The sequence below is a fragment of the Rhipicephalus microplus genome, chromosome 8 (assembly GCF_043290135.1).
Source record: "Rhipicephalus microplus isolate Deutch F79 chromosome 8, USDA_Rmic, whole genome shotgun sequence".
In the NCBI taxonomy this organism is placed as follows: domain Eukaryota; kingdom Metazoa; phylum Arthropoda; class Arachnida; order Ixodida; family Ixodidae; genus Rhipicephalus; species Rhipicephalus microplus.
The window spans coordinates 9,324,370-9,339,099 of record NC_134707.1 but is presented as its reverse complement, the minus strand read 5'-3'; the positions used below and the strand labels follow the sequence as shown (position 1 = coordinate 9,339,099).

Genomic DNA, 14,730 nt, shown 5'->3' with positions numbered 1-14,730 from the left:
AACAATGTTCTTTTAAATGCAGCAGGAATGCATACGCCAGAGCTGTCGCCATTCTAATGACGCGTTTACCTAATGACCACAAGTGCTTAATTGCCTTATGCATTGTTGGCAATCTGCAATTCTCTTCTCTGGACTTGTGACATTCAGAAGAGTAATACTCACGAGAAAAACTGCAGCTGTCTTAAATGCTAACTAATGTCAGAATATCTCTTAGTCATGTTGATCTCGTTAGATATACAATTTGTAAAATTACCAGGAATTGATTGATTGATAGGTGGGGTTTAACGTCCCAAAACCACCATATGATTATGAGAGACGCCATTGTGGAGGGCTTCGCAAATTTTGACCACCTGGAATGCTTTAACGTGCACCCAAATATGAGCGCACGGGCCTATAACATTTCCGCCTCCATCAGAAATGCAGCCACCGCAGCCGGGATTAAAATTACCAAAAAGGCCAAGGTCATTATGTGTAGCTTAAAGTAGCGTTATTTTACGGCCTTCTACGACAACGTATATGAGCACGGACAAACCTTTGTCAGCATCTTCCACCGTCACCGTAGAATGTTAACCCACTCGTAGTTCGTATAAGTATTGTATCTCCATAGCACCAAATGTTTGATAACAACCCAACCTTTTTCGCCCCTCTGTCTTCCAATTCCTTTTCACGTTTTCACAGCAAATCTGTACACGCCGAGGCAAAAGGAATAGTTACCAGCGCGTCGTTCCTAGCGCGGATATGTACCACAGGTTTTGGACAAGCCTCTACTCACAACTGTTTCACCAAAGAAAAAGAAAAACTTATGGCAGCTTGCATTACAGTGGTGTCTGGCATAAAAGAAGTGTAGAGCGTGGTGTTCTTTGTTTCTAATTATTTTCGGCTTCCTCCCTTTCTTTATAAATTTTTTCTGTTTTTATTTTTTACAACTATCATCATTAAGGAAGTCCACCCGAAGAAAAAGACTTATACTGCAACAAAAAGGCAAGACGAAAAATACTTCTTTTTGTGAGAACTCGAGCTGAGGATGGCTATGCTTTATGTGGTTTCACCTGCGTAACACAAAGCCACAGCAGCATACGACGATGACTGCACACGACAGCATAGAACAGATTTCAGCTCCCTAATGTGCTCCACAATAAAGAAACAAAAAACGAAGTTATCCTCGATCATGAACATATGTGCCGAAGTAACTAAATACTCCCTGTGGTCCACTGAAGCGTCCCGAAAAAAAAAGAAAGCATGCGGAGAACAAACGCAGGCAGCTTAAATGAAAAATTTTAAGGAGCACATGCTACATTCAGAAAAAAAAACTATGAATACGTGAAGTTTTAACGTCCCAAAACTTCGATATGATTATGAGAGACGCCGCAGTGGAGGACTCCGGAAATTTCGACCACCTGGAGTTTTTTAACGTGCACCCAAATCTGAGCACACGGGCCTACAACATTTTCCCCTCCATCAAAAATGCAGCCGCCGCAGCCGGTATGTGATCCCGGGACCTGCTGGTCAGCAGCCGAGTACCTTAGCCACTATACCACCGCAACGGGGCTTCAGAAAAAAAAAAAAAACTTTCTGTACCTTTTTGTAGTTTTCGTGATAATTACGTGCAATCACTTACCTTTTACGAAAATGCATCTCTGCCCCTTCTGTGCCCTCTGCTACAATGATCTGCTGGTCATCCACTTTTACAGAGTAAAACTACACCGTGATAGACGCAGTGATAAACACAGAGGTCTCAAATTCCAACTCTGCCGGTCACCCGTGTCCAAAAGGTGTAAGGTGGTGGTAGTGACAATTTTAATGAAAAACCTCCGGAAAATTGGTGATCTGTGCCCAGGCCGCCCCCGAGGAGAACCGAAGAGTCCCTTTTCTCACCACTTCACGATGGGCTTGCTGGATGATCCACTGTTTGATGCTGGAGGTTGGAGCTGCGTAGTGCAGCCGTCCACCGTGCCGCAGCTTCCTCTGGGTAGACTGCATTTTCTTTGCCAATAACAGCGCACTCTTAGAAAATGTGCTCAAGAACGGCGCGAGGCCAGCGGCATAGTTCGCAGGTATCGTCTGAATTTATCTCTGGGTGTAAGCGCCTGAGATGATGAACGGAGGTCCGGGAAGGTCTAGGCTTGTAATTAAACAACACAACGTGATTTTGGCAAATTATTTATTTTTTCCTTTTTGGCACGCAAAAGCCATTGTGACAAACCTGAAAAAAAGATAAAGAAAATTAGTTGCACAACGAAGTGTTTTTTCTGTTATAAATTAATTATTAAGAAAAGACATATTGAGCTGGAAAGTATACCTGTGCAATCACATTACTCGCAGTTGCAGAACAAGAAAAAAAGACACCTATGTTATTCAATCCGAAGAAATATTGATGAAAATTCATTATTAAAGAAACATCAACTACATATTCTGCGAAGGAAAATTATGTCGTCCTTTCAGTGCCGCCTATGGTTGTGTGCTCAAAGCGTTTTGCATAGCATGTACACAACACTGCTCATTTACGAAAGCTACCAAAACTTTTCGTACGAATTGAAATGACTTCACACTTATTACGTGCGTTATTATAAGACAATATTTTCAGGGGCACTACCCTACCAGAAAATAAAGGCTAGCAATGCTTTGCGTCTGTTTGCTTCGCTTACTACTTTCCTCTTTTTTCTTCCTCTCTCTTATCATTTCTTCCTCTCCTTCATGCATTCTTCCTCTTTTTCGTTCCTTATCTTTATTTGCTTTTCTCTCTCTTTCTTTCTTTCCTTCTTTCTTTCCTTCTTTCCTTCTTTCTTTCCTTCTATCCTTCTTTCTTTCCTTCTTTCCTTCTTTCTTTCCTTCTTTCTTTCCTTCTTTCTTTTCTTCTTTCTTTCTTTCTTTCTTTCTTTCTTTCCTTCTTTCTTTCTTTCTTTCTTTCTTTCTTTCTTGCTTGCTTGCTTGCTTTCTTTCCCTTTGTTTCTTTTTATTGTCTCAGCGGAAGTGAGACGGCCAGTGTTGTTTGCAGGCGTATCGTGAAAGTGTGACTACGACCGTTGGAATCGCGCTTATATTGTTCACTTTCAGTAGAACAACCACAGGAAGAACAGTTCAACAATGAAATGAATAACTTCGAACATCGCTTGCCTGAACTCGTTGGCTGCACATAGCGAGGAGGGTACCACCTGAATACTAGGACGACGAGGAAAGGAGAGACTGCACGTCGCTGGACTAGCAAATTAACGCAATTCAAATATCACATAAAACATCTCCTCATTAATTGAGTATAGTAAACATCATCTTTCCAATAAACTTCTCGCTAGGTTCCACATATACTCTCACCTTTAGGTACAAAACGCGTGTACATACAGTAGCATGTACGTACATAGCAGATGTATGTATTAATATGTGAGTGTATTATATGAATATATCAATATGTATGTGTTTTTTGGATATGCAATGAAAAGAGCCTCGATGTCTGATTCTGTGTGTTTATGCAGCCTATGTTTTGTACTTATCTGTCACCTATTTTTGCTTTTATGCTATTTCTGTGTTTCTGTTATTATGCTGCTCCTTGTATTGTGATAATTATTATTCAGTGTAGCACTGTTTGCTGAACTTTTTTCACGTAGCAAAGCCACGTCAGGCCGAATGGCCTTTAGCTTCGCTTCGTTTTTCTGTATTCTCTCCAGAAATAAAATCTGTTCATTTCATTTCAACTTACAAATGTGGCAGTTTGGGCTAGTTGGTATGACATGACGATAGCTATAGAGCGAGAAGAGAACGACGACAATGAGACAAGAAGGACACGAGCGCTCGTGTCCTCTTTGTCTCATTGTCGTCGTTCTGTTCTCGCGCTATAACTATCGCCTTAGCAAATTAACCTTTGTTGATGGCTTTCTTGCGTATATTTACAGAATTTGGTAGCGAATCCAATGCTTGCTGATCTCTAGGCTGTTTCTGCACATGAATCTTTTTTTCCCCTTTTTCTGTGAGTATACTAAGGAAGGTGTGCTGACGCATGATTCTCCACTTTCGTACATAGCCATGACTTTTAAAATTTTGCGCATTAGGCTGTATTTGCTTGTTGCTAAAATCTTGATATCGTCACAGTTTGACCGTGCGTTTGCAGTGGCTGTTGAAGAAGGAGAGATGCCCAGAAGGACTCCTTTATGAAGATGCCGCGAGCTCTCTTGTCCGGTCATTGAGGCAGGCATCTGCCCGTTTGTCCTATGTATTCCATGCCACATGATTATTGAATGTAGAAAGTGATACAAATATTCAAGGGCAGTTTCAATCAGCATTCACATGCTAGTCCAGTGGCGTGTCGTCTTCCCGTTTAAGTAGTCCGCACGAAAGCCCTCGCAATAAAACGGCGCAGCGTGCAAAAAACGAGCGACCTCGTAATTGAATCACACTGCCATATTAGAAACTGCTTGTCGCTCACAAGCCCATGATTGAGGGGAAGGCAGGACGGTGCTCCCCTATCTCCCAAGGCGGGAAGGGAAGGGAGGCGCAAAGCCTGCCGCATACCGTTACTCAGCGTGACCTACTTTATAATTGTCTAAAGAGCAGGGCTATGAGGATGATGACCCCGCTGGTTCTGGGTGATAGTAGCGACAGAAGACCATCGACACCACATCCACAGAATTGTTGGCCTCCCATCTTTGCTGCTAGAAAGCTAGAGACTTAAGGCAGGTCGGTCAGTGTCAAAAGCATAGGCGGGCACCCCAGGTGAAAGGGGGGGGGGCTATTATAATTACCCAAGGGGGAGGGTGCAAAATTTACCCCATACATTGCCTTAATAGAGAGGGGCGGGCACTGCGATGAACCTTCGTCCCCTGTGAAGACAAGGGTGGCACCTGGAATGTTTTACTTGGGGGGAGGGGGCAACCACAACCACGACAAGCGAGTTCCTTCTGGGGGGCAGGAAGGCTGGGAACACATGCGCTGTGCTTTGACTATGCTTGCTCTTGGGAGGGAAACAGGGGGGGCAGGTGTAATTTTTTTTCGGGTTGGGGGGGGGGGGGGGGGGTTATATCCCGACAAATGCCACGCCTACGTGAAGAGGAACCCTGCGCGCGTCATGGTGAGAAGAACATCATTTTCATCTTTTTTACACACCGTGAAGTGCGTTGTGTTTTGGACTCGAATAACAAAGGGGTGCAGAGGGGAGGAAGAATCACTGCGGTAAAAATTGTTCCCCTGAAAGGAAATGCTGCGCACTCTTGTGGCTGTAACTACATACTTGCCTCACCTAATGTCAATAGAGAATCGCGGAAATAGTTAAAACAACAATTGGTTTACTATTTCGTGCAGAGAGAGCAAAGAGAAATGCGAGTTTACGAAAACGAAGAGCCGTACCTTTTTTGTCTTTCGTCCTAGAGAACTGACACAAGGCGTTCCGTTCGGCACAATTAACTTTGCGTCTTGCAGTTCATTGACCGTATTTCCGAACTTGCACCTAAAACGGCACCCATTTCCAGGATGTTGTGACTGCAAGAAAAAAAAAGAGCGGCAATATTAAAAAATATCCTGCTCCAGATGTGGTTACTTAGCAAAAAGGATACGTGCATCCCCAGCGTGCATCCCAAGCTCACAATTAAAATATGCGTGCTTGTTTAAGTTAAAAGGTATATGTGAATTTAGAGGATATTAAGAACACCTCAAGAATTTGGCGTGTATACTGGTTCATGCTGGAGCTGGTATCATAGCTATTTATGCTGATAAAGCTTGCAGAGACAATGCAAGCTTTTCAACATAAATAGTTATGCTGCTTGGTGGCTCATCAGGATCCACGCAGCCATCCAAACCACCACCCAATCATAACAAACTGGATGATAGGTGATGGTGCAAAAAAAAAAAAGCATCCTAAGGTAAGAACGATATTGTAGGACACATCTTGGAGTTAGCGAAGACAACATAAAGTAAATTTACCTCAACGTATTTGACTTCACTGTAGTCGGGAAAAAATCTTTGGCAATAACCGATGCCGTCCACGAAAGGCGCTTTCTTCAGTAAGTATGTATAGGGAACTTCAAACACGTAGCCTTCGTTTATTTTGTGCCTCAAGCATGATCCGTTATTAGACCTACAATAAATAAAAGACATTTTCGGTAGTAATAGGATTAGAAACGCATGACATTGCAAATTTTACAAATAAATTATGGTAAGAAAAATCTTCAAAAACAAAAACAAAAACAGCAATACTGAAGGGACAACAGCATAGCCTAAGGTACTTGCTTGTAAAATTGCAAAATTACGACTAAGTTTTTAAAATAAACTTATACGTAACGTCTGCCTATCGTAAGACAAGCATGTATAGAATGTAGTCATGCCTAAGAAAAATAACGGGCAACTTAGGGAAAAGATTTTTGTGGCCAAAACCGCCAACCATTCACACGGAGAGTAGGGTAAAAAATGTTCCGGGCATCTATTGTTTTATCGCAAATATGAAGGCATTTCAACCGAACAGCGCATATACGACGTAATACACCGGGGAACAAAAAAAAATTACAGCATATCCACGGAGTAAATGATGATTGGTGGGGCGAAGCGTTCGTCAGTCCGTCCATGCTTTCGTTCGCCCATTCGTTCTTGCTTCCAGCCATCCATGTGTCTGTCCATGCGTTCGTCCATCCGTGCGTCCCTCCATGCGTCCGTCCGTTCTTCCGCCTGTCCATCCGTCTGTCCTTGTGCCTGCTCGCGCGGCCGTCCCTTTGTCTGTCTGTCCCTCCATCCATCCTTCCGTCCGTCCGTCCGTCCGTGCGTGCGTGCATCCACCCTCTGTCTGTCTGGCGTGCGTCAGTCCATCCATCCGTCCGTCCGTATATATGTATGTTCATCCGTCCGTTCGTCTGTCTATCTATTGAACACTCCAAGTACAGCCTTCTCACATATTATCATCATGTATTCATCATACAGAAGTGCTGCCATCAAGCAGACATTTTAAGGACCACTCTTTCGGGTATGTGCCACCGGTGGCTACATACATTATCAGACGGTGTACAGACCCACAACCTGAGGAGCTTCGCCCCTAAAAGGCTGTGGCGAAACACAGTTATGCCTAGGTGTGCGCAGCGAGTTGTATGGTTCCCATTATTGTTTAGCTTAGTTCTCTGTACAGTTGCGCTTCTCAATGTAAGAGGCTTGTTCTTCCTCCGTCTCCTGGGCTTGCTGCCTCCTTTTGGCTTCGTTCCAACGACGAAACCGGGCCTTTTTCACTCTCTCCGACTCACTTTTGATATCTGCCGGCGAGTCCTACCAAGCCACCCCTTGTATATAAGATGCGACGCCGGCTCTTCCTCTTGGTTCCAGCGCGGTTTCCCCGGCTTCTTTGATATCATCCCAGATTGCATGCCGAGCTGCACTGCCAGCTGTGGGGGTTGCTAGGCAACGGCTCCGTTCGTGGTGCGGCCACCAGCCACAGCGAAACGGTGAGAATAGGGCACGTAGCTCTCTCTACGAAAAATGGCTTGGGAGTACAGGAAAGAATAGAAGTTTACATGCACGGTGATTTATCCGTGAAGTGCCTAGTATGCCAAGCTTTGCTTATCCTCCTCCCCTTCCCCCTCTCTGTCTTGGTAAAGAATAGAATTCTGAAAGAAAAAAAAATTCCCTCTCTCCATTGGTCGCATGGGTGGACTATCACACGCAACGTACCTAAATTGCTCTGCACAGCAATATTAAAAAAAAAACTTGGCGCTGCAGAAAGGTCGTGTATTCTCGGCTGCTTATTGATCATCTCCTATCAATAACGAAAGTACTTCAACAAAATTGTTTTTATTACCGTTGAACAAACAAACAATAAAACTTCGCAGTATTTAGATGTATACATTTCTTTTTAAATGAACTATAGCAACGAGCAACCGCGCTTCACTTAACATAAACTATGAGAACTCACATCAAGAACTTGCGAATTGATCTCTTGCTGCACGACGAGTAAATGAAGTTCTTTTTCCCTCCGAGATGTGTGTCCATCAAGTTCTCGTGTTCTTTTGAGCAATTTTTTGCGTCTTTCTGACCATCATGGCTGGCGTTCAACCTGAGGGAGGAACATGTTGAGTAGCTGTACAATTCATCGATACTCGCCTAAGGCACGATAAGGAAGGAAACAGTGTTACAACGAATACGAGCTCCACCATGAGAAGTACAGGTTTACTTTCATTAATTCGTGCAAGACAGCTAGAAATCGCTCCCCCATCTTTTTACGAATGATGCAATATACCCACAATACAGCGTCATTACAGAGCGATATACGCGAAGTCATCGGTTGTTGGCTGACATGAGCATGTGAAGCTGCGGAGTTGCCGTTGATGCATCGAGATTTTCCTTTCTTTATTTATCGTGTTCATGCTCATATTAACAGCATTTTTAAAGGTCTATAGATAGATAGATAGATAGATAGATAGATAGATAGATAGATAGATAGATAGATAGATAGATAGATAGATAGATAGATATGGTAAAAGTTTCTCATATTCGCTACGAAGTGCTTCGCATCTACAACTGCTCTTGCTACACGGCAGAAGTCTTTCGACAGAAGTCTTTCTAATCGACAGAAGTCTTTCGTTGAGCCCGCATTGTGTGTACTTGAAGAAGAGACTGCTATCTATTGTGCATATAATGAAATTCATGTGCGGGAAATCATGGGGAACTTCTGTGGCCTTGATGCTACAGCTGTACATGGCCCTATTTCTGGGTCTATTGTGCTACAGCTTGCCGGTACTGACTAACACTTGCAAATCCAATACTCATTCATTGGAGAGTTTGCAGGGTCAGGGACTGCGTATCTGCCTAGGACTGCCCCGATGCGCTTCTACTTATGCCGCAGTCATGCTTGCCAAAGACCATCCGGTCAGGACATATAGAGTTGTGGATTGCCTCAGGGCGCACATTCGACATGCTAGCCGTGTCCCCGACCACCACTTGGCCCTTCTACCCTCCGGAAGACCACGTGCTACGTTTTCAGACGTCATATCCAAGCACCTAAACAGCATTCCATCGGGATATACGCCAGCTGCGAGAATGGTATGTCCTTTGTGGTGCCTCGACCAGCCGCAAGTACGTCTAGAAATTCCGGGAATCAAAAAGAAAAGCAATCACTCCAGAGTAGCATTGAAGCAAGCAAAACTGCCATTATTACATGAGTTGTACTTAGACCAAACGCAGATATACACTGATGGGTCCGTCTCGTCCAGCAGCTCATTAGGTGCCGCTGTAATTCCGGCTGCAGCAATGACAATCAAGTTTAGGTTGTCGCATATGACTACATCTACGGCATCAGAGCTTGCTGCTATAAGGGCTGCTTTACAATATCTCGTTCAAGAACGTCCAGGAAAATGGGTCATATTCTGTGATTCGAAGGCAGCGCTTCAGAGTTTGCAGTCTGCCATGCGTAGGAGGAGTCATGACCAATTGGTACAAGAAATAAGACATTGCCATCATGAAGCTCTAGCACGAGGGCATGATATTATATATCAATGGCTGCCTGGACATATCGGTATTACCGGAAATCAATTAGCCGATGATGCAGCCCGCTTAGCCCATGAAGGAACCCGTTTAGTTCCAATTCCTCTATCAAGGAATGATGCAGCAAGACAACTTTACCTGCTGGCTCGAGATCTCACACGCACGTTCTGGTCGTCTACCAGCTTCCGAACGTGTCAATTTTATGAACTGGATCCTTCGCTCAAGCTAAAGCTACCATCATAACTTTCCCGCTCCAATGTGACACTGTTATGCCGCCTTTGGTTGGGTGTTGCATTTACAAAGGCGTACTCCTTTCGCATTGGTATGGCAGACACTCCTACATGCGACTACTGCGGAGCTGAAGAGACCATCGAACACGTCCTGTGCAGCTGCGCTTGCTACGATACACAGCGATTCCAGCTCCGGATGGTTTTGAATCAACTTGACCCCGGACCATTTTGTGTGCAGAAGATACTAGGACCTTGGGCATCTGCCTCAGTTGCGCAGAAAGCGACTAAAGCACTGCTACTTTACTTAAAGTCAACAAACCTGAGCGACCGCCTGTACACTGTGTGTGCTCCCCGAGTGTGCTCGTGATTGTGTGTACCTTCTCATCTCTCTGCAACCTCTTTTCTCCCCTTCATCCCTTCCCCAGTGCAGGGTAGCAAACCGGATGTGCGTCTGGTTAACCTCCCTGCCTTTCTTTGCATCTTTATCTCTCTCTCTTGCTACACAGACTCACGTATGTGATAATTCGTGGGTAAGGATGTTGACTGCCATGAAGTATCCCGGGTAGTCCACTGCAACGCCGACTTTCAGGTATCTGCAGGCTGATCCGGTGTACGCCAATCCTGTGTGTCCACAGCGTAAAAATTGCAATAAACATCGAAGAACGTGGAAATTCTGTCCGAACACACACACACACACACACACACACACACACACACACACACACACACACACACACGCACGCACGCACGCACGCACGCACGCACACACACACGCACGCACACACACACACACTGGATTGGTCGAAACAGTAAAACGCCATCGTTAAGACTGCGTTCATATGTAGCAATGACGAAATTAAAATTGTAGATTGTCACGTGCTCTCGAGCTTGCACGTATTTTTTTCATGTGCTTTCATACGCATTACGTGAAGATCAACCCGAAATAAAGTAAACGTTCGTAATATTGTGCAAATTGTTGTACCCGTTCATAAGCGTGGGAGTGAGTGGTCAACTGGTGGTTGAATTGGTTGTTGCGTACAGCAGAATGACAACTCTCCTTACCTGCGTTTTCGGGATCGATTTCTGTAGTGTTAGCAGACTTCGTGTACTGCACTAAGGTTCTCCTGAAAGCAAAAAAAAAAAACCGCTGCACTGAGTGAGTGAGAAAAAAAAAGGACTACAAGTGCTTTCTTGTTTCAATATGTTTCAATGCACAGGGAATTTTGCGGACTGGCATGGCTATTGTGCTTGTTTGTGCTCTGTATTTTGTCTTTTCCTGACGCGGTTTCTCATTCCACTGTAGTTGTTATCTAATTATTCCAAGAAGCAATATACGTATCCCTGCTGAAAAACTGCATATATCGTTGTAACAATTTCATGTTTTACGTTATATTCTCATAGAAATGTATATAAAATATATGGGCTTTGTAAGCACTCTGTAAAGAAACACATGTAATATTGGAATGGGAACGAAACGTTTCATTGAGGTTGCCTGTTACATATGGTTACACTATATCTTTAACTCGTTGCAAATACGGCCATAACATAATAAGTAATGTATCATATAATATAAAGTGTACATAGCCCAACTGACTGACATAACCACATGTTATAACAACGAGATGTATTCATTATAAATTAATGTAAAACTGAGAAGAAATGCTGTTGCGAGCGCAGTGATTTCATGTGACAATTGTTTTTCAATTGCTGAGCATTTGAATTGTCATGGGCTAAATTAAGGGCAATTTGCTTAGAACTGACATGTTCCATTGTTCCATTGTTCCATTGTTCCACACAGAAATCAACACTTTAATATGGCTTGCATCGAAACGTTAAGAGGATAAAAATATTGTTTTTTTCGTTTTCTCATGCGCAAAGCCGAAAAAAAAATAAGCGAAAAATAACCGGAACCGTGAATTGCTCTACAAGGTGGGATAGGCTTGCGCCAATAAACGCTAAAAGCATGTCATTGTAGTGCGCCACGCAAAAAGTGAATAGGTAAGCTTTGTGAACGTTACTTAGGTTTAAGTTCACTTAGTCTACTGAATGTGCTGAAAATGAGCACCCTTTTGGCTTATGCATGACCGAACTTGCTGCGACATTTTGACGGGAAGAGTCTTAAATGGCTCGGCAGTGATGTTTGCAATTTCTCTAGCATATTTATAGGCGTTGTACATAAAAAGAACAATCAAAGTTTCGTGCTTGCTGAATACTCTGCTGCAAATCTAGTCAAAATTTGTTAATTTGTAAAGAAAATACAGCCAAATCAAATAGTCAAGTCTTTAAGGAATAACTACACATAAAGTGCTAGCTTTAGGAGGCAAAATACTGCCACTAAATTCTGGACGCTTCGCCAATTCCCTGCGAACAAAGCATTAACTGCGAGGTAAGCGAAAGCTGTTATACGCCGGTTTTAAACAGTACAAAAATATCAAGTGGCCAGTGGGAAGAACATTTAGCTATGTTTCGGTGACGTAAAAAGAAGTCATACTTACCCAGTAAGCAAGAACACCACATCAGCCAGCTGTTCGTAATGGCTTTGGTTGGCGATCTTTGCCATGGTTTTCAAGGTTTCCGTGCCTAGCAATTCGTCTTCTCTGTGCAACTTCACGTAGGTTTCGTTCGGCTGGAAAAAAGGGGTGTCTGGTTAGCTAGCAGCTCCTGCTATAAAATTCGGTTACAATCCAGCTGCTTACAGTTTAGCCTACTTACAGTCCAGCTGCTTTGAATGGCTGTAATAGCTATGGAACCAGGAGGGGTCAGCTGCTGCATGCGAAGGCTGACCTGTAACGAAACAGTGTCACAGAATAGTGAAGCTGACGAAGGCAGCGACGGCTTGTCCAAAATGAAACTGTTTATTTGGCAGGACGAATGGCTGGTAAGCGAAAAGTCAGATTAAAACGATGCACACTGGTTCTGATAGCAGGGAACAGAACATCGGCCGTCGATCAATTAACAGGCGGTGAAGGGAGCTGACATTCACACATGTGCCGTCGAATATTCCAGCTTCAGCGCTAGTGACCACGTTAGTTCCATAAAGATCTTTGATAGCCGTGTTGTGCGCCTAATCTTGACACAATGATCTACGACAACGATGAAGCTCCAGCCGTGGTTTGCGCTGAACGTTGCTGATAGTTTTTGTTGGCATAAACTGAATACAACAAGAGTGAAAAGAAGAAACGTGCGTGACAATAGAACGGAACGTTACTGTGTTACTTTACCTTTATTTGTGATGCAACCACGGTTTCTGTGACCTACTTACCTGACCCGCAGCACCCTCTTAGTCTCTGTGGTGGTGCGCAGTGGAAACTCTTGCTATGAAGAGGAATCGTGGTGTCTATGAGCAGCTCGTTAGGTCAGGAAGCCGTACCGCCATGTCTGCTACTAGCAATACAAGCTATAAAGCAGGCATGATTCGTTGAGACATGCTGCGAGAACCAAAGCCGGGTTAGCGATTGAGAGGGCGATGCGCGCGGCTCCGCATAACGACATCACGTTATAATCTTAACTCGTGGTGTTACCATTTCACGATGCCTCCGTGTCTCTCCTCCGTAGATATGCATGCGTGTATCTCCCGACGCTGGCTGGTGCTTCATCGTTGCCTTGCTGGCTCAGACTACACTGCGACTCGGACATACAAATCAACCCTTCCGTGACTCAGGCGTGCACGGGCAAGCAAGCGCTGGCGTTCAAAACAAGCCACTTGCTCGGCTTGCGCGTGTCAAACGTGAGACCTTCGCGACGCCAATTCGAGACACGAGACTGCAAGACATCGGCGTGAAGCACGAAGTGAGGACAGGGCCCTCTATTAAACATCTCCACAGTTTATTGGATCACCATTGGCCAGGGGTCGGCCATTCATGACCCGCGGACCACATGCGACGTGTGAGGCAGTATTACGTGGCCCTGGGCATGACGTCAAGGTCGCCGGTTCTATCCATACCACTTCTTTACTGAAGGCCCAGATAACAGTTTTGACCTAAATGAGGTTTACGCTCGTAACCTTAGTTAGATTGGAACCTTGTAATACATGTGGTAAAAACAAGCTTAATTGCTAGCCTAATTTGTTGAATATTGCCTTCGTCTGATTTTCCTCTCCCGCTCTATATTTGTCACGTGGTCCGCTGTTGTGCCGGCTCCGTGAATTTTGGACTTGCGCCTCAAAATGATGCCGACCTCTGCTATAGGCGATAGTATCAGCAGATTGATCATGTTTTGCAGTAGTGGCCCTATAAGGTGTAAGTAGTCGGATGGTTTTCAACTTGCGGACCAAAGGTCACTTAGCGAAAGCACTTACGTGCACTTGACTTCTTCGTTACCTCGCTACCAGTGCACATAACAATTCACCAGCAGACTTTCCCAACTAACAAAATAAGCTAACAGTACTTACAACTACGTCAATACTTACCGCCAGCACGAGCACTATGAGATAGCCGAGTCGATCTTGCGTGGCTTCTTCCATAAGGATGGTGTGGTAATAGTCGGTGTAGATCATCATTTCGACGGTAAAATTTTTTGGCACTACTGGGGTCTCTGTAACGGAGCCATAAGTGAGTCACTTCTGGTATGCCACGCAAACATGAAGTGGAGCACTTAGCCTGAAAAGACAGAACCTTGGAGCTTCATCTGAACATCGCTTGTTACACGTATTTGTTGCCTTCAAACAATTAGACCTCAACCTTGAGTTGCTGTGAGTTGAATCAGCTCTAACTTGCCATCGAGTGCAAGGCGGGTCTTTCGAATGAGTCCCAGTTGAGTCATTTTGAAACAAGAGACCCATTTTGCAATTCCGTTAGAATAACGTTGGCTCAAACCGGCGCAAATGCACTGTCTGTGATACGGGTAGATTAAGTCTATAAAAGGAAAGATACTATAAAGTGTTAAAAAAACTTTGGTGAAATTATTTCGGCTGTGAAATTCGACTCATTACTACGTATCTCAAACAGCGTTCCTGAACAGAAAAAAGCAGAAAATTCAGATACCACCATATGCGTTCGTATAAAACTAAAAGGTATTTGCTGTGATGTGCGCTTCGAAACTATTCAAATGTTAATGCAACAGT

General features: G+C 44.1%; 1 protein-coding gene across 2 annotated transcripts in view; it reads right to left on the bottom strand.

Annotated features, from left to right (window-relative positions):
• Positions 1 to 2,144: 2,144 nt before the first annotated feature.
• LOC119164090 (venom metalloproteinase BumaMPs1) overlaps positions 2,145 to 14,730 on the bottom strand; it is a 30,793-nt gene continuing 18,207 nt past the window's right edge. The window contains exons 6-14 of one of the 2 annotated variants that reach the window (XM_037416196.2): positions 14,077 to 14,201; positions 12,381 to 12,452; positions 12,164 to 12,294; positions 10,731 to 10,792; positions 10,181 to 10,289; positions 7,871 to 8,011; positions 5,905 to 6,058; positions 5,332 to 5,463; positions 2,145 to 2,203 (exon numbers count right to left, since the gene is read on the bottom strand). In XM_037416196.2, the coding sequence (XP_037272093.2) occupies positions 2,162 to 2,203; positions 5,332 to 5,463; positions 5,905 to 6,058; positions 7,871 to 8,011; positions 10,181 to 10,289; positions 10,731 to 10,792; positions 12,164 to 12,294; positions 12,381 to 12,452; positions 14,077 to 14,201 (968 nt within the window). In that variant the 3' untranslated portion in view covers positions 2,145 to 2,161. The remainder of the gene's footprint in view (positions 2,204 to 5,331; positions 5,464 to 5,904; positions 6,059 to 7,870; positions 8,012 to 10,180; positions 10,290 to 10,730; positions 10,793 to 12,163; positions 12,295 to 12,380; positions 12,453 to 14,076; positions 14,202 to 14,730) is intronic. The other variant, XR_012885267.1, reaches the window with a different exon arrangement.